General features: G+C 38.0%; 1 protein-coding gene across 1 annotated transcript; it reads left to right on the forward strand.

Moving 5' to 3' along the window:
* Positions 1–219: 219 nt before the first annotated feature.
* Dbx (homeobox protein Dbx) lies at positions 220–19,379 on the forward strand. Its single transcript, XM_015315890.2, has 4 exons — positions 220–1,803; positions 5,867–6,076; positions 6,761–7,041; positions 18,297–19,379. Exons 1-4 carry the CDS (start codon positions 867–869, stop codon positions 18,537–18,539), a joined length of 1,671 nt encoding a protein of 556 aa, XP_015171376.1. The 5' UTR covers positions 220–866; the 3' UTR covers positions 18,540–19,379.
* The last annotated feature ends 469 nt before the right edge of the window (positions 19,380–19,848 follow it).

A 19,848-nucleotide genomic window follows, 5' to 3' on the forward strand; every position in this document is an offset into this window, starting at 1 on the left:
TGGGGGTTATTGAGAGAAAGAGAGAGAGAGAGAGAGAGTGAAAGAGGGAAAGGGAAAGGGGGATGATGAAGGAAGGAGGCGTCGGAGCCACTACCACCCCTTCTAACTCTCCCTTCTTCCTTTACTCCCGGTCGCGGTAAAGGTAGGAGGGGTGTCTCCGGGAAGGGAGGAAGGGTGGTATCTCGAGTACCAACTATATGCTGCTTTGTGGGCCTTCATTCGAGGGTCGCACGCTAGCACGTTGCGCGCTGCCACACTAACCCCCCTTCTCTGTTCTCAAGCTCACGTCAGTTGACATTCCGCTGCCGAAATCGCATGTTTCTAGCGCGCTCGGCATCGCGTTATTCACATATGATCGACTACGCAACGAATCTTTTCGCGAATTTTAATAGGATAAAGGTGATTGTGTCGTCTTAATTTTTTATTTGTTTTTAATTTCTCGTGTGAATCCGAGTGAGTGACGAATTTTTCTAATGGTTTTCTACGAGAGAGGGCGTTAAAAAAAGAGTTAAGTATTGTTATGATTAATTAATCATTCGGAATAGAGGATTAAAATGTCTCGTTCGATGTCGGGATTCGCGTCACGGAGATAAAACGATCATGTTGCTATCTAATGCGAATATGATTTATTGATATTACTAAAAGAAAAGAAAAAAGAGAAGGAAAGAGGAAAGGAAAAGAAAAGAATGTGTATACTTCGATCTTGACGTCGTAAAAATGTACAATATTGCTAATTGTAAGTGGATGGTTTAAGGGGGTCTTTGATAATCGTTCGAGCCTTGGAAGAAGAAATAAAAAGTACTGCGTAAGAGGAAGAAAAAGTAAAAGAAAAAGGGCGAGAGAGAGAGGAGTAAGGGAGCTGGGCTATGTTCCCCTCGTCAGCGGCGATGCTGAAGAATCTGCAACAAAGTGCAATGACCTCGCCCTTCTTAATGGAGAATCTCCTCCAAAGTAAGGCCTCGTCGGGAACGGACTTGACTAGTCTGACCTTGAACTGGGCGGCTAGTTTGGTAGCACGACAGCGGGAGAGAGAATGCGAGGCTAATCTAAGAATCGGTAGAGAGAGATCGTCTCCGACACCACCGAGTATTAGTCAAGAACACTCCGAACAGCAAAGAATGTCGATGATTGTTGGATCACGAGGAATTGATCGATCCGGTTCAATGATGGATTGCAGGGATCATCAACGAGCTAACAACAATAACAATAACAACAACGGTAGTAGTAGTAGTAGTAGTAGTGGTGGTGGTGGTAGATTGGAACGTCAAATTCAACGGGACGAGAGGATGCAATTCCTTCGGGGCAAGGAACCTCTGGAGAGAGGTCAGAACTCGTACGTCGACGTTGATAGCGAGAGAGAGTCTCATAATAATGTCGTCGAGCGTCTGTGCGCGATGGAGAGACTCTGCAACGAGAGGATCGAGAATCGATCAAACTCGGCCATGGACTCGTGCAACTCGAATGCCGAAGAGGATCGTGTCTCCACGGAGATGGACGGTGGTCTCCACAGCGAGAGAGATCGCGAGGATACGGGGATTCTCCATGCGGATAGACGCTACGACCTTGGGTGCAGAAACGTCATGCACACGTCCGACGATATGACGATTCACGGAGAGAGGGAAGCCTCAGTGAACAGCGAGCGTGGACTCGACAGGATAGGCGAGAGGACAACCGCCTGTTCCTGCGGCGACGAGCAATGTTTGGGGCCTGCCTGTAGAACCATACAGGAGAAGGAGAAGCCGCAGCTCAAGTTCAGCGTCAATGCGATACTAGGAGGCAATCACGACAGGAGACCGCATCCTGGTAAATGCTTTCTCTTCGATTTAACTAGACTTGACTTTGGAAAATGATTATTATTATATCGTTGCGTTAACTTGAATTACGATAGTTCATCTTCTTTTATCACATTATCTTTTGAAATGATCTACTCCAAGCTCGATGGTCCCAACAAACGCAATAAAGAAAAACATTATCTCTGATCGTCGATCGTCGGAGATGAAAGTTTTCCTTTCTCTTTAGATAGAATTTAGAGTGTTGAAACAAAGCTAACCACAAATCAGTGTCGCGAGCAGACTTCTGTCGGTGGTCCCTAAATCTCATCCGCACACCCTCAAGACGAGTCGCAGCGTGCGTGCAGGGTGGAGCAGGGCGTCAGCTGGTCGACCACTTACCTTCACCCCAATATTAAGCCCTTACGATTGGTGCCTATAATATTAGACAAGCGGTAGAATCCAATGATGTATTGCCGACCGCTTTTAACGCCTTACCTTTGCTCCGGACGAACGGATCACTATATTGATAACCTTTGATAATTGTCTGACCATTAAAAGGCTCGTATCGCTATTACGCTTTAAATTGTAATACGCGCGAACATTTTTTCTCTTTATGGTTTATAATCGATATCCTAAACGATAAGAATGGAAATAAAATGTAGAAAAGTTTTGAGATATCGGCATGATGTCATTAATAAATCGTTTAACGTTGTACATCTTTCGACAGCCAATTCGTTTTCGATCGCCCAAGGTATATACGTGCCTGCGATTACATTATCCGCTTTTCAATTTCTCCCAATCATTTGTGATAAGTATGACGTTATAGAACTGGTAATAATGTTAATGACGCGTATTAATCGTCCGACGGATCTCCGATAGCTGTTAAGTATGATAACGATATTCTAATGGATCTTTCAGCGAACGAGATCTTGTCTTTCTTTTGAAAATCATTTTCCTAGTTAAACGAACAAAACCAATGTACATAGGAATAATGCGGTTTGTTGTTGGTAGCCTATAGACTCGGCCATCCGATCATTGTGATCCTCGTCCTTTTTTTTTTTATTCCATTCCATCTGTACCATTCCGTGATTGACACACCGTCGATGAAGTCCACCCGCGGCGCGATAAACGCACCGGATACAGACGTAGCAGGTACGGCACGCTGCACGAGGCGTCACGATCGGTAGGAAGGGAGGAGAATAGAGAGATTGGGTTAGAGTGAGCGAACGAGCAAACGAGAAAGAGAGAGAGAGAGAGAGAGTAAGATGAGAGGGGGTGTACAGACAGAGATAGGCAAGGGGGTTGAATGTTGCATTTAACATCAGCGAATTGCATGCATGCGCCGTGAGGACCGCGAGGATGTTCGTGGCTAAATCAGAGAAGGAGGAGGATGAGGTGGGAGAGGAAAAGGGAGTGAGTTGGAACTCGATATGGAGGGTGGGATTTCATGCATTTGTCGGGATATAGTGGATGCATTGACCGTGCCACGTGCATGTGTTACATCCCTTCTCCTCTCCTCTCGCTCCACTTCCACCTCCAGCTTTACCTGCCCTCCACTTCTCTTCTCTCCCTTTCTCCGGTGATCTCTCCTCGTTCGCCCGCCATGGTAACCACCCCCTCGTGAGGTCGGACCCACCGGTTATCCCTCTTGCACCCTAGCCAACCAATTGTACGTCATGTCGAAACGTAGTGAAATAATTGCGCGAAAAAGTGATTGGCAACAAACTCGAAATTCATCGACGAAACGAGTGCGTGCCGGGGGTACACGCGTCGTCGAATGGCCGGATGGGTGGTGGCCGCTCGCCCGGTGGGATGTTACGATAGAAGAGCACGGTTAGAGCAGGCTGGTGGAGAGTAGATGGAGGAGTGACGAGAGACCGACGTTGAATTTCGAATACCATTTTCACCGATCGTTGGACGATTTACCGATCCTTTCTCTATCACTCCTACTACCTTGCTTTCCCCTCTCACTCCCATTCTCGATTCGCTCTTTGTCCTTCTGTCTGTTCATGTTTTTGCTACATACAGCGATTATTGATATTTTCCGATATCGAATGTGTCGACGTGACGGGATTCGTTATAAATCGCGATAGAGAGAGAGAGAGAGAGAGAGAGAGAAAGAGAGAACACGGAGGCTCGCTCGCTCGAGATATACGTATTTTCTCTTTGCTTTGTTTCCTTTCTCTTTCCCTCTTCCTTTTTCTCTCTCTTTCCCTATTTAGTTTGTTTTATGCGACTGATGGCTATGCGATGAGACTGCCTATCAGTTTTCCTTTTTTTTTTATATTAAATACAGGTGCACGCGAGATAGAAACGTTGTGTTTCGGTTAAGTACGTGAAAGAGTTAAAAAACGAATAGAAAAAGAATGACTCAGAAAAAAAGAGAGGGAGAGAGAGAAGAAATGATAGAAATACACGAGTGAAAGAGATCACAAAATCTCCGTCATCTCTTGATCTTCATCCCTCGCTTTAAATTCATGTGACCCTTAAAGAATTCCTTAGACAAACAAGATGTTCCTGCACGGACGATTAATCGAGAGGATGCTCTATAACCGTAGCGAGCATGAAATTACGTAGAAGGAAATCAGTTAGTTAACCATGCGCGTAAAACAAACAGAGATCACATTAAACGGCCCACGTTGAATACATTCCATAGATCCCTACCTTCTTGCATATATATCCCAATGTGCACATGTGTGTCTCTTTCTTTTTCCTTTTTTTCTTTTTTTTTTTTGCTTCCTATTCACTGTGAAAACCTGCAGTGGTATCTAGTTAATAATGCATCAAAAACCTTAATCCCTTAAAATAACCACCGATATGTTATATCCCGTATGCGGTAGGTGGAGATAGATAGGTACAGACAGAGATAGAAATATATATATATATATATATATGAAACGGGGGCAAATAAAAAAAGAAAGAAAAGGAGGGTTCTCTTAAGCCTCCCGTATATAAAGAGGGGATATTACAACTGTAACAACACGCGCGAGTCGTTTCGAAGTTTTTGGACTGTACGAACTAGAGTTTTAATCTCACTACGAATAAGCAGAAAGAGAGCAACAGAGGGAGAGAGAGAGGGAAAGCTGGATGGTTGTAAGGGGTGGAAAAGTAGGCCTCGATGTGAAGACCATCTCGAAGGGGGAGTGGCGGGTTAAAAAAAAGTCTTCCTATTCAGTGTTTCCGTTGGAGGTTAAGCCGTTATTAGTCTGCCGTCAGAACTCGAAGTTGCCGGAAAGCTTCTCTCATTGGCTGGCTACGAAAACAACTATAAAAGGCGATGAGTATTTTATGGGGTCTATAGGCACAATGGACCTTCGTGTATGGGCCATTGTCAAGGTATTGTCTGTTCTAACGCAAGCCAAAGCTTTCTCTCTTTTTTTTCTCTCTCTCTCTCTCTCTCTTTCCTTCTTTCTATATTTCTTTCTTTTTCTCACCGATCCGCCCTTTTCGATCTCTTTCCGCATCTTTTATAAATCCTAAGCGAGGACCCATTATTTTATTATTTTCAAACACGTCATTTTTTATTTTCGAATGTCGCGTTTTTTTTCTTGGGCGTGGTCGTTCGAAGGGAACGAAAAAAAAAGTATAAGTATGGTAAAAATCGTAAATTGATAGACTCTTCGAGAAAAAAAAATAATCGTCTTAGCAATGAATACGATTCGAAAATTTATTTTTTTCGAAGATAAAAATAATAGATATATTATTTACGTACAAAAATTGAAAGCGTGCAAGCAACGTTTAAAAAAATATGAACGTTCCGACGGTAGGCTCTTATGGTAGGTAGATTTCTATGGTAGGTTTAACGGTACGAAGAGAAACGTAGTACTATTTACTTCGTCGGAGGTGTTAAAGCGTGCGTCAACAGGAAGTCGGGCTTCGCCCGGAGCCGTCAGGAGGGTTTACTTGGGGGTGTCAGCTCGAATTATGCGTCGCAAGGAATACACCGACTTAGGCGTTCTACCGCAGGATAATCCAGGTTCTCTCGAAACGTTCCGAGGGATCATGTTAAACGTAGCGTAATACGAATATATCTTTCGTACTTTTCTTTGATTTAATCGATTTTTCTCACTCATCTTCGTGTAACTTTTTAACAGAAAACTTTCAAGGACTACCACCGGAAGCTATACCCGCCTTCTTGCAAAATTTGCAAAATTCGGCAGGATACAACATAGCCAAGCCCATAGCAAGGCCTGCTGCTTATCATCCTTATCACAGGCCAAGTCATCAACCTCCACAGCGTCATTTGCCACCAAACGCTCATCACACTCTTCAGCAATTATTTTACAGAGGCCCTTATTTAACCGGTGAGTCCGAGTTGTCTTTTTGGTTTCTTTTTTCCTTTTTTTCATTATCTTTATTTCATTATAAAATTCATCCGTTTAGAGTGAAACATCGGAATAGAAAAAAGCTCGTGGTTCGCGTCATTTTCAGCTTTACCGAGTCGAAAAAGTTAATGAACAAACGCTCACACATGCCGTGCGTTAGACGGAAACGCGTTTTCGATGAGCATATAAAAGCGAAACTTCCGCATGCGGTGCAGAGAACGCCGAGCGTATAAACGCGCACGGATACGTGCTGGGGCACGAGTTTATCGAATATCTTGTTATAGGTAGGCTCGTATGGGACATGGAGTGCATATGAAGTGTAGTGAAAGCACTACCATATTATGTACATGCACCGCCACAAGCGAAATGCACGCATGCAACAAGTGCGTGCAAATATCATCGGTGCAGATAATACCATCATGCTCAGCTTGGCAATATCGCGCAGATACGATCTGGAGATTCAATTGGCCGTTCGTTATTAGATGACTTTGATTCAATTGCTATCGGGCACGAGCTTCGATAAACGATCGATAAACTTCTATGCTTATGTCAATGTTTTCTTTATCTTCCATCGTGTTAGTTCAATTTATTTCTAAATTAAAATTTAACGAAACGAAATAAGTTAAGACCAATTGTTTATTTAATATTGTTATCTGTCTTCAGTCGCAAATTCTGGTACTGGAACTCATCATCCAGCGGCACCAGGCGGTGGAGCTGCTTTTCCTGGAGCTATTCAAGGTGGTCTAGGTGATTTTGCTGGAACAGGATTGGTCTTTCCATGGGCGACCAACGCTCGTGGTAAACCACGAAGAGGTATGATGAGGAGAGCGGTTTTCTCGGATCTTCAAAGACGTGGACTTGAGAAAAGGTTCCAAATACAAAAGTATATCAGTAAACCTGATCGCAAGAAGCTCGCGGAAAAGCTTGGCCTTAAAGATTCTCAGGTAAGATAGAATTAATTGTTTAAGAAAGAAAATGTTTTCGTAATTGTTCACTATAAAACCGTGTTAATTGATTTGAGCACATTAAAGATTATTTAGTTCAAACGAATCGTGCCAGAACGGATATCTATCTGTCCGTTTCATTGACGGTAGTATCACGTACATGCTGCACAAAGAGCGTTGAGTAGATACACGTAGAGTTAGGCACATAATACTCTCTCGGTTTGGGGTTAATCGGGCGATGCCAGTTCATTAGTTGCACACGTATATATACCTACCAACACGCACGACCGAGCGAATGAAAACGAGCGCGAGCGCCCACCCATGCAACACATACGAGCGCGTTCCAATGTCGGTACCCTGGTGTTACCAGCTTGGTTCGGCTGTGGCGGCGCTAATGAAACTAAACGGTACCCGGAAATAGCGCTGTGAGTTAGTTTCATTTGATTTCATGAGCGTACTTCGCTTAGCCGCTGAGCGTGTGGTCCACGTTTACGTTTACGGATGATAATTTCTATGGCAACAACGTGTTCACCATTGTATTAAAGGTGGAAACAAGATGAACCTTTTATCATATAGAACGAATGAAAGAAAATCAAATTTATTCTATCTTCGGTACGTAAGCTTATGAAAATTTATAAAGAAATGAATTGATTTGCCTCATGGAGTATCTTAAAAGGGATAAAAGAAAAAGACCAAAAAAAACCGATGACGTTTGCCAAGGCCGTTCGACGCACCGTGTGCGTAACTGCTGGCCATAAGCTCACCTAAACAAGGACAAGGGAAGCCTCTGGTAGCCGGTAAAGGAGTGAATGGTAACAGAGAGAGAGAGAGAGAGAGAGAGGTGAGGAAAGAGGGTGACGCCAGGGAATATATCCTCATGTATAATTCACACCTCGAGCGCCATGCCTTTACCCTGATTGGTCGAGAGCCACTCTGCTACTGGTTTTACGAGAAAATCTAAAGATCGCGCATGGACGAGGGCTCACACAGACACATACATACATATATACATATTACATATACGTAGAGATAAACGAAATCTGTCGTTTACTTCCGAGAAAAGTGAATTGGCGTCTTATGATTTTGTTCGAATAAAAGGAGCTCGTAAAACTTTCACCTTGCCTACGTGTCGATAATCTAATTTTTCTTAATATCTAAAATGATCTATTTAAATGCGTGAAAAATAAGGGTTAGTGGTATTTTTTTTTTAAATTTCTCATAAATTATTTAAACTAGATTTTCGTTTAACGTTTTTAATATACTACTTGTTATTGAAAATTTGTATTTTTCTGCAATTTTTTGAGATAAGTTACAATTAAATTGGGAAAACGTACCTGTGTATTAGATAAAAATATTTTGAAAATTATTTTTTTTTCGCAAAATACTTTTGATATAGTAATGGTTAAAAAAAAAAATACGTATACAATTCCGAAACAGAAATTATTGATAACGGTGAAGACAACAAAGTAAATCTCAAAATTAATGCAAATTTAATTTTTTTAATTCGGGAATTTCCTTATTTTATTATACTAGCGGTTCACAGACCAAAGCAATTAACTCCAGTTTTAGAAAGTTTTACAATTTTAATGCTAACTAGTATAATATTAACAGCTAAATGTTAAGACATTGACGGTTCACTTTTCATATTGACAATAATATAAAAATAACAAAAATTTTGTACGATTAGTTAAACAATAAATAATAATACAATGTATGCAACTTTATCAATTTTCTCTACTTTTTGTTTTGCGAAATTAGTCTAATTGACTAACAAGTATGGCTCATACAACGCGTTATATAAAAAAAAAAATAATCGAAATATCTTTGTTATAAAAATTCGCGTTATTATTTATTTTTCTATTAGGGTATTTTATTTTCCCCTATTAATCTTGAAAATGAATAAAATCAAAGAAATAGTATTGAATTTGAAATTAGATCATCCTAGGTAAAGTTTTTATCAAGTTGTCGCGCTTTCTAACGCACATGGCCCGTGAATCTATTCTTTGGTTTTAATTAAAGACGTGCGGTCTACGGACGGCACGATAATAATAAAGCTTTTTGCAGGGGGGATTCCGAGGAAAGAAGAGTGGAAGGGAAGGGAAGGGATGGGAAGGGGGTGGATCTGTGGGTGGTAGTGGTGGTTGGGCTAGAATCCGCACTTTGTGATAGTCGAAGAGAATGGGGCGGAGCAGATGAGAGAAGCCGAGGTGCCGTTTCACTCGGCAGCTTTCTCGAGCTTTCACTACAGTTTATGACGAGGGTGGGTTTAAGAGAAACGCCGAGGGTTAAAGGGGGATAACTAAAGTAATTAGTGATGGCGAGTGAACCTACCCGCCATGCTTCGTTATATCTATAGACGCTGATTGTCGAATAACTTGGACATCCTCTTTGAGATCACTACGATCTTCTCCTCGTGAAGGAAATTATGCGCACGGTGGGCTTGTCAGGTCAATAAATACATTAAAGATTCAACATATTTCTACGTTTAATGAATCCATTAATTACATTTACCTAATGTTTTATTTGTACTTATAATATCATTTATTATCATATTATAATCGTAAACATTTCACTGCGAATCTCTTTTCGAGTTTTTAATGTAAAAATTAAACATCGGATAATTTAACTTTTGCATTATAGTTTTTTTTCCTTTATTTTTTTCCTATTTTCCCTCCAATACTTGTAACGTTGGTCTCAAGTATACTTGTCTTGCACAATATCTTGTGAAAACTGTTCGTGTCGCCCGTGGGTAAGAATCATCAACGCGTCAGTCTTAAATTATCTGGAATTAAGACGAGTCCGAGCACTTTTGTGCCCGAGACATTTTCGCCGTCGGACGGGCGGAAGCTTAAGAAAAAATTGAAGAAAGCCCTGGAGGCTTGTTATCTTTTTCATAATCAAAACCGACGGCACGGGAGTTTCCCTTCTTACAACTTGGCAGGGCTGTCAGAGTCACGCTGAGCTCTTAATTCGCGATAAGAGAGAACGATTTTACTTGTCCTCCTACCCGTTTCATTCCTTTCGTTAAACTCGCGTCCTCATCGGATTCTCGCCTTTTCTTTTAAACAATAACAACCGAATATTTGTTTTTTACGATAGTTTATTTCACAAATGGGACGATATTTTGAGGGGGATAATGTCATTAAATATTTTGTTTTCTTTGCACAAATATGCAAAAGTTTTCATTCGCTAAAGCATTCGAACGTTTCATTCAAAACGATCTTTAAACAATATTATTTGCAAAATTGTAATATTCGAGTATTACACGCGAATAAAGAATAACAATTTATTTTCCCCGATACCATTCGACAACCATTTAAATTTGAAACATAAAATTGCTTCATTTTTTCTCTGCAACGAAAATTGATTTTTTTATTTGTTTGTTTGTTGTTCTTTTTCAATCAAAGTCAATCGATTGATCGATCATTTGTCGAAATCGCTTTTGCAGAACAAAGCTACTTTTCTCTCCTATCTCTCTTCCTATTTGGAATTTATCGAATTCAACGTCGCTAATGACTCCGCGAAGCTCGAAGTAACTTGTGTACTCGATTCAATCTATGCTCACAGAACGAACAGCTTGCCTTTTCCCACGAAACTGACACTGACACGTTAGATAGATCGACCATTAGGTTTGCGTTTCAGCAGGATATAGAGTTTCCAGGATTTCATCGGTCAAATCAATTTGTAGCCATTAGAACTGAACGGAGATTGCCTTTTACAAAAGGCGCTTCTCTCCGCCAAACGATTCGATATTTACAGAGCATCAAACTCGACTTATATCTTCTTTCATTCTCTCATTCTTTTCAAGAAATAAGAATAATAGTAATGAAAGAGTAATTTCATCGCTAAGGAAAACGAACCCGATGATTATTGAATGTTCCCATTAATTTTTGAAATGCTTTGGCAAAAGATATAGAGAAACATATTAGATAAATACTTTGGTATGGTATCTCTCTCTTTCTCTCTCTCTCTTTCTCTTTCTTTTTCTCTCTCTTGTTCTCTTTCTTTCTCTAATGGTTCGAGTCGCGTAAACCGGCATGAAAGTTCGTTATAACGTAACCCACCGTTTTAACTTCTCTTACAATCTGCCATGGATATTAAAAACAAAGGCTGCCTCTTGCAGGGCATAACATGAATATAACGTTGCGCAATATCTTACGGCTTAGCCCATGGACCTTCATGCATTATGGATTTTACTTTGAGAACGCGACGTTATCCCGAAGGTAGAGGAGCTAAGAAACCATGAATATACAATACTCTGGTATGCATATAGATTTCTCCTTCGTGAATCAACTTTAATCACTTCTACAAGATAAAAAGAGAGCGAGAGAGATAAGAGAGAGAGAAAGAAAATCCGCACTAGTTTCGACTTTTCTTTCGTCGAAGGGTGAAAGTAAAATTAAAAATTTCCCATCCATGATTGTTAAATTAGGTGTTACATTTTCTTTCTTTTCAAATTTCTTCATCTTTCTTAAACGAAATTGACGCATGAAAAGAAATATTTCTTCCGGCAAAGATTAACACGCGAATGGATGGAAAAATTCAACGACGAGAAAAATCCTTCTCCCGCGAAAAAAAATACAAAAAAAATAAAACAGAAAGGAAAAAAAAACGTCCGCAACGGTGTAGGTATCGTTTTTGGACTCGTCACATATTTCTCCTGGTAAATATCACTTCCGATTTGTGCCAGGTCGTAGTCACTCTCACAGCTGTAGCCGCGTTATACGACCAGCACGCAGACGGATTGTAAATTCGCAAATTGTGTCCCAAGCGTAAAGGCAACCCCGGCAGGCACCCCTCGAGCGTACGTACACCCACCACCGCGAACGGAAACCAACGTCGATTTTCGAAATACGTCCTCTACTTTCGTTCAAGCCGCGAGATCGTATCCATAAAACTCGATGGGTATATAACGATAAACATGAAAAGTTCCTTTTTTTCATTTGACAAATTCAACGTCCGCGTTTTCTTCAAATCGAATACAAATCACGAATTTAACGCTATTTACAAAATTATTTCTTATTAAAATTTAAAATACTTTATATATATATATATATATATATATATATATATATATATATATATTTTTATATACTAATTTATTCGGAATTTAATCGAATTAATTTATAGCTTACTTGTGCTATAATTAATTTTATCTATAGGATTAAATCGATTTGATTTCTCAAATGATTCCTCGTGTATCTCGTATCTCGTTAATAAATTCGCGCGAAAATTCACTTCTTTCTCTCTCTCTCTCTCTTTTTCTCTTTTCCTTTCTTGATTAAGAGACGACTATCTTTCCATACATCAGAACCGATAGTCGGCAGACTTCGCCCGCAGAATTTCTTCACAGTGCGGTACAGCTTTGCACGATACTTTTTACGTTTGATCTCACTCACCCCGTTCCTTTTCGTCTCGAAAGGGAAAGAGATCCCCTTATTTTCTAGACGATACTCTTTCTCTCTTTTTAACTCATTTTTCTATATTCTCATCTATCTCTATCTCTCTCTTTCTTTTATATAGGAGCATCGCGAAATGCGGGAGGAAAACGGTATCCCAATAGAGAAAGAAAAAGAGAGAGAGAGAGAGAGAAAGGGAGAGGGTGAGTGTCGAGGGGTAGTTCTGAGGCCGACGTCATAATCGATCGTCTTTTATTAAACTGCACCAGATGGCGCCACCACCGCACTAGTACTGCGTGGATGGTACGAGAGAGAAAGACGACCAAAGAGAACGAACGGTGAGTCGTATAGAGGACGAAGAGGGTTGGCGGAAGTTAAGGGCGGTCGGCTAGGCACGAGAGGGGAGAATTTAACGGAGGAGGATTTCCAACTGGGGGTCGAACCGTTCTCTCACCTCTCCCACACCCTTCTTTTCTCTTTCTCTCTCTCATTCTTCCGTTTCTCTTGGAAGGTAGTGAGGGTGGCTCTGCAGCCAATCGTTTAACGATTACCCACTCGCTCACTCTATATAACGCGTTTCGGATGTCGTCGTTATGCCTGATCTTATCGCACAGTGATATGGCGATCTTGATCCTGATCCTGATCCTTCACTCTCTCTTTCTCTCATACTCGCATACACATTTATAGGTATATAAGTAGACCGCTTAGAAGAGAAGCAACATCTTTTTAATCTTCCAAAAAAGTACGGAGTTAGGAGTTATACCTAAGTTACCTCGTAAAAATTTGACTTTTTCTTTTAAGAATTCAAAATGATATATTACTTTACTTATGATACTCCTCCTTCCTTCCTTCCTTCCTTCCTTTCTTCCTTCCTTACTCACTCTATTCGCAAGATTATTTTCGAATGTTAATTGATCTTTATTTTCTCTTTTTTTCTCTTTTTTTTTTTTATAATATGATGGTTTTTAAAAGTTATCTCGCATTCGTTTCCATAGAACTAAACAACTCGTTTTTCCATCTAGCTAACTCTTTACCGTTTAACTTTTTCATTCGGTTATATTACTCGTTACATGAAAGAGAAACGAGGGGAGTAATCGTTTAACGATTATGCTCCCTATACAATGGCGGTAGTAATTCAAAGCGTTTTGGATATCGCCGTTAAGTTCGTTCCGATTATTCAAGCGCTGTTATATGTACCTATGTATATATATATATATATATATATATATATATATATATCTATGTGTTATCAATAAATAATATCACGAGAATAATCGATTATTGAACTAATTTGTAAGAAGTTGGTCTCGAGAATGAGAGTGAATCTTCAGAAATAGAAGGGTAGGAGGGAGAATGATCGCTTTCAAAGTTGAAATACGATTGCTCACTCGCGAGACGAGAATGCTGCCTGAGATCACTCGAGAATCGAGATATAGGGGATCGTTTCAGCAAATAATACGCAAGAAGGTATTATACTGTACTCGTCTCCAAGTGGATGTGAAATGATCAAACTACCTGTATAGATAAATCCTTTATATCTTTACATACACTTACCGGCCGAAACTTTGATTACTATTATTATATTTGCATTCAACAATTTTGTACAAGTTACAGATTCCATTATTTTTGAACATTCTTTTATTCTTCAATGTGTTTTATATGACTTAACTGTTACTAAAATTCATTAATTCCATTGAATTGTAAATAATAAGCTTTCACAACAACACAACAACAACAACAACAATAACGCTTTTGTACTGTTTATGATATCACATTACAATACCTTTGGGAAACTTATGGAACTTTCTAAAAAATACTTGAAAATTATAAAAATTAATCTCACGAATGTCAAAATTGTGTTAAATAATTATATGGAAAAAGAAATGGTTCCAGGTGTTGTACTAGATAAGTATGAGAAAGTGTTCGTAGAAAAATGACTCGAACCCGTAAAAGAGAGAATAAAAAAACAATATATTTCTGTATTCCTATACATATGAAAAAATATAAAGCATTTGAGATAATAATATTAAATAATTTCAAGAGATTTCATGTACCGTACGTGCATTCAAATTTTTGGTCAATAGTTTACACGTTTATATGTATACATATAGTTACTAATATTTTTATCGAAATTTTTTAAATGATCCCATCGATGTTCACGATGTCCTCGTTTTAAATAGATTAGCTCAAGGTCGACATGAAATTAAGGTCGAGTGACATACAAATTGAACGATGAGATCATCATCGAACAACGAGCAATTCAACTTTACCCAAAAACGCAGGCTTTCCTTTCTTTCTTTCTTTCTTTCTTTCTTTCTTTCTTTCTCTCTCAGTTTTTCTCTTTCGTTATCGTTCCCGCTCTCGCTTTCTAGCGGGTGTAGGCGCTTTGTTACTTTTGTTAGTTTCCGTCCTGCCTGCCGTTGACGGGACAATCAATCACTGCCGTTTCCCGGTAAACGTAAAACGAAAAGAAGGAGGGGGAGCAGCCAGAAAGCAAAGCCTCCTTTTGCAAAGAGTATGGCGACTTTTGTTAAATAAAAAAGTGTGCAAGAGAAAAACACAAATGGGGACAGAAAGAGAAAAAACAAAAAAAAAAAAACAAAAAAGAAAATAAAAAGAAAGAAAGGAGTGTGTCATGAGAAAAAAAAATTAAACACAGGTAAAGGGGAACGAAAAAATTCAACGCGAACTTTTTGGTCGTTTCGAAAAATACAATTTTTCTTCTGACAACTTCCGACGAAACTTTGAGAAATCAGCATAACGTCACAGCGAATTTTACCGGGACAAATACGGTCGGCTTACAGCTCATTTCCGGACTTTACTAGCAGGTTGTTTCTCTTTTGTCATAGCGCGTTCGTTGTACATACATACATACACTTACGTATACTTGTAAATACATACTACACCACGGTGGTCATCGTCGGCGAGTTAAAGGAAAATTCAACGCTTACGCGTTAAGGGTTATGACGCGAGCCCTTTACGTATGTACCTGTTACCACTACCCCTTCTATAACATTTCTCTCTCTCTTTCTCTTTCTCTTTCTCTTTCTCTCTTGCATGGCAGAGGTCAGAGTCGGGTTAGTACACGACTCCGTGTGAGTACACCCTAAGGCCAAAGAGAATATTAGCACGTCAGGTCGTTAGGGTTTCGCAATCGTGTCAGATACACACGTTCAGTTAATGTCAGAAGAAAATTTGGAAAATCATTCGTTATATGGTCATCGAAAAACTTTGAAATTTTCCAAACGATCCTTCATTTTTTCATCTTTTTATTTATTTATTTATTTTCATACTAACGAGAATGTCAATTCCGCGACTATTGTGAACACGATCTCGAATATAAAATATCCGGTAAAAAATTATTATCGTTTTATTGCTTTTAATCCAATTAATATTCTTTACCATTTTTTTATTATGTCAAAACAACGAGTATAAAGCGACGAGATTGTAATTATTAAATATATAATTACGAGCTCGCTACAATATCACAGAGTTAAATATAAACATCGAGTAAAACAGGTATTATAGTTTTACTAACGAATTTCATACGAGAATATCCTAAACGCGGTGGAGAATATAAAAGCGTTGGCACGTCGAGCGGCATAATTCAACGATTAATCCTCTATCTCGATATTTCCATAAATATCGATCGCAGAATCCTCAATGAAGGTTGGATGTTATGCCTTTTTGTTCCGTTTAAATTGAACCTTTTATCTTTCGTAATATAAATTGTTATATGTATGTTAAATATAATCAAACCCTTTTATCGTTTCGTAATTTCTATTACATACATCTATAAAGAGAAAATAACGTTAACCGTAACAAAAGTACAATAACATATATTAAATATTTTTAAAGTTAAAGGTTTGGAGGTAGTACCTAATGTCAAATGAAAATTAAATCTTTTATCTACTTTACGTAATATTAATAAAAAGTAATATAATAAAATTGAATAATGAGATAATTAAAATATTCTAAAAATCTATATATTTATTTTATTATATAAGTATTATAAAAAGACCTATTTTAAAATAATTATATTATTTTAATATAATAATGTAATACTTATTTAAACGTAATAAAAAGACAAGTAAAGACAAGTCATTAATATCAAATCTAGAAATGAATTAGAAATGGTCGTAATTAGTTTCATGGCCGATATCTGACGCATGCACATATATTGTGAACGATGTTTACGTGAACGTTGCTCGTATGAGTGCAGCCTAAAAGCTGGAGTATATTAGCACGTCATATCATTCGCGTCCGAAAGTGTCAAGTGCATACGCGCGGCCTTGCGTGAAAATTCCCAATGTTTTAAACAATAACCAACTGCACACTGATTATGCGTTAAATTGCCGGTCGCGAGCATACGATCACTGGGAACTTTCGAAAAACGTCCGTTCGCCCATTTGCGAGCGAATTTAATGCTCGCTCTGGAACGGATTACGAGCAATTAATGGACTAGCTATCGTTTTGCGAGCTTTGTTTTCCATCGTTAAATAACGATTTTACGTCTTACAATTTCATCATTAACCCCTCTATAATAACTTCTACATTTGTATTTTCTATATACCATTTCATGTTTTTGTCATGAAATTAATTATTCATTTATATTCGAAACCGTGAGATATAGTTGTAATATAATATAATATTAATTTCACATCTAATTTGTTTCAGTTTTTTTTTTTTAAATTCTTTTTTTCAAAGTTTTAATATGTCGCCAAATGATAGTTAAAACTTTATTTCAAAACATGGAAGAAAATAATTAATTTATAAGAAATTTCCAAACAATTTTATCCAATATTTTTAAAATAATATTCAGTATACCAAATTTTAAAAACATTGTGAACTGGGATACCATTAAAAACGTATGATGTTAGATTTCACAACAAAAAGTTTGAGAAATGCATGAGATGCATGGTATTAGATTTTAAAACAATCCCATCTTTTCTCTCTTTCTCTTTTTCTGTTAGGGTGTCAAGCGCACACCTCGACCGCCGAATGAAAATTCGAAAAGCAGTTTAGGTAAATCAATCCGGCCGCGGGGTCAACGATTTTACGTGGCACACGGCTCAAGGCAGAACGCGTATAATAAAGTGGCGGATGGGATTGAGCGGTGGCACGAAGGGTACCCGCTAGGTACCAGGGGATGAGAGGGTGGTAGTGGTAGCTTGAGAGATGAAGGGAGAGAGTGTATGTCAGAGAAGGTTCGGGGGAGGAGGGGGCTTGAATTTCAGGTCTCGTGTGCGTTTGACGTTGGCCCGTTGAACGGCTCGGTAATGCATGGTCTTTAGCGTACGAAAATAAGGGTGACTCTTCTCTTCTTATTTCCACTTCATCTTCTTTCTTCCTTCTTTATCTTCTCCGTTAACGCACATATACTTACATATATATATATATATATATATATATATATATATATATATATATACATACATACACACAGTTATACACAGAGACATAAAGAATTTATTCTACTTCTTTCTGCGTTCCATTTCTCCCCCTTCGTTCGATGTCTTTATCGACGAGAGTAGAGCTTTGGGAGAATAAAAAAACAGAGGAGGATTTAAATCGATGATAGAAAAGAGAAGAGAGAGAGAGAGAGAGAGAGAGAGCTCGGTCATCCGTGCGAACACCCTTCGCGCTTTATTGAAAAGTCCGGCCGGAAAGAGGCTGTCCCCGTTTGTGTGGGACGAATGAATTTTAATATCGTTCGACGTCACGCATTATTAATATCACCGAGAAATACCTACCTACTTTATTTTCTTGCTAAGGCTTTCTATCTTTATCATCTATCTTTTTTCTTCTCCAAAGCGATTGACATTAATGAGAATTCCGTTTTATTAATCGTTTCAGGTGAAAATCTGGTTCCAAAATCGACGAATGAAATGGCGTAATAGCAAAGAAAGAGAACTTTTAGCTACAGGAGGCTCCCGTGAACAAACTTTGCCAAACAAGAACAATCCCAATCCGGATTTGAGTGATGCCGATGGCGACAGACCAAGAATGGACCTTAGCGACGTGAGTCCTTTGACGAGTCCTCAGAGACCGGAAGAACAAACTGAAAATGAGGAGGACGAGGAAATCAATGTCACGTGATAAGACTCCGACGAAGGATTTTTATTATAGGTTGAAACGTTAAAACGGACTACGAAAACGTGGAGAATCTGAATTTTTTACTTCAATTTTCTCAATCGTAAGAAAATGAAACAAAGCTACGGACTCTTTCTTTTATACCCTTTTTTTCGGCCTCAACGTTAACAAATTCTTTAGGAGATTAATACGGCTTGTGAAAACTTTCAACAATTTTTGAAAGACAGTATTCTTTTTTAATATTACGCGTTAAACGCGTATATTGTAAAACCGGTTAAATGTCGATCTTTTTAATGTAAGAGTTTGTAAATAGCTACGTATTTATTAAAAGTAATCGAAATATTCTTTTCGATATCTGTTGTTCTTTTTTTATTTTTTTATTTTTTATTTGATACTAAACGTTAAGCAGATTTAAAAATAGGATTTAAAGGATCGACATTTAACTGAAAGTTGAGTATAGAGTGAAAAGAAGATTCTTATTTATCGCTTAATCGTACCTCAAAATCCATCGTCGGAAGTTAATCGAGCTTTGAATGGCTCGAAAGAACTGTATCATATTGTAATTAGTTAATTAATGTAACTTTGCGAAATATTCTGTTAACGTATAAGGTTGTAATAGATGTAACATTAACGATTCCTAAGATATGTAACTACGTTTCGGTCACGTCGATTCTTTCCTCTTCAAAATTTTCATTAGAAATTAATTAATTTCGTTGGAAACGACGTGATCGATTGCTGAATTTAATTATACCGCACAAGAGATAAAACGAAAATAAAAACAAATGTAATTACTCATTGTGATGCATTATAATGTATGTAATATACAAATAAAACTATCTATATCAAGAGATTCTACATTTGTATATCATCGGTTATATTACAAGAAAACATGAACATTGATCGTCGTTGTTTTTGATTTTCTTTTAAGTGCAATATTAAAAAAAAAATACTATATTTTAATTTAATCTAATCTATTTATTTTCAATTCTATAAAATAAGTTTTTAAAAGCGCATGTGATAAAATGATAATATAATAGATTAAATTTCTGTACGATGTTCTCATTGATTGATATTAAAGTAAACTCTAGATCATCTGAGATATTCTATGTATCTATGAAGATAAATTATCAACAGAATAAAATCGTGTCGGTAATATAGAAAACTGTTGTGTAAGAAAAAGTAGAGATAATAGTTAACTTTTTTAAAGTTCATTATTAAATTATTCATAAGTTATAAAAATAAAAGCAATTTACACTCCTAATGTTTAATTAAAATAAAAAAGAAATGGAAAATTTTGAATTTCCGTACGTAGCGA

This window comes from Polistes dominula, unplaced genomic scaffold (assembly GCF_049000335.1).
Source record: "Polistes dominula isolate Pdom_NZ unplaced genomic scaffold, Pdom_raw_medaka contig_25, whole genome shotgun sequence".
NCBI classification, from domain to species: domain Eukaryota; kingdom Metazoa; phylum Arthropoda; class Insecta; order Hymenoptera; family Vespidae; genus Polistes; species Polistes dominula.

Coding starts and splice junctions, on each gene's coding strand:
- Dbx (XM_015315890.2), top strand. CDS start 867: ATGTTCCCCTCGTCAGCGGCGATGCTGAAGAATCTGCAACAAAGTGCA. Junction 6,077..6,760: donor CAGAGGCCCTTATTTAACCG/GTGAGTCCGAGT, acceptor ATCTGTCTTCAG/TCGCAAATTCTGGTACTGGA. Junction 7,042..18,296: donor TTGGCCTTAAAGATTCTCAG/GTAAGATAGAAT, acceptor TAATCGTTTCAG/GTGAAAATCTGGTTCCAAAA.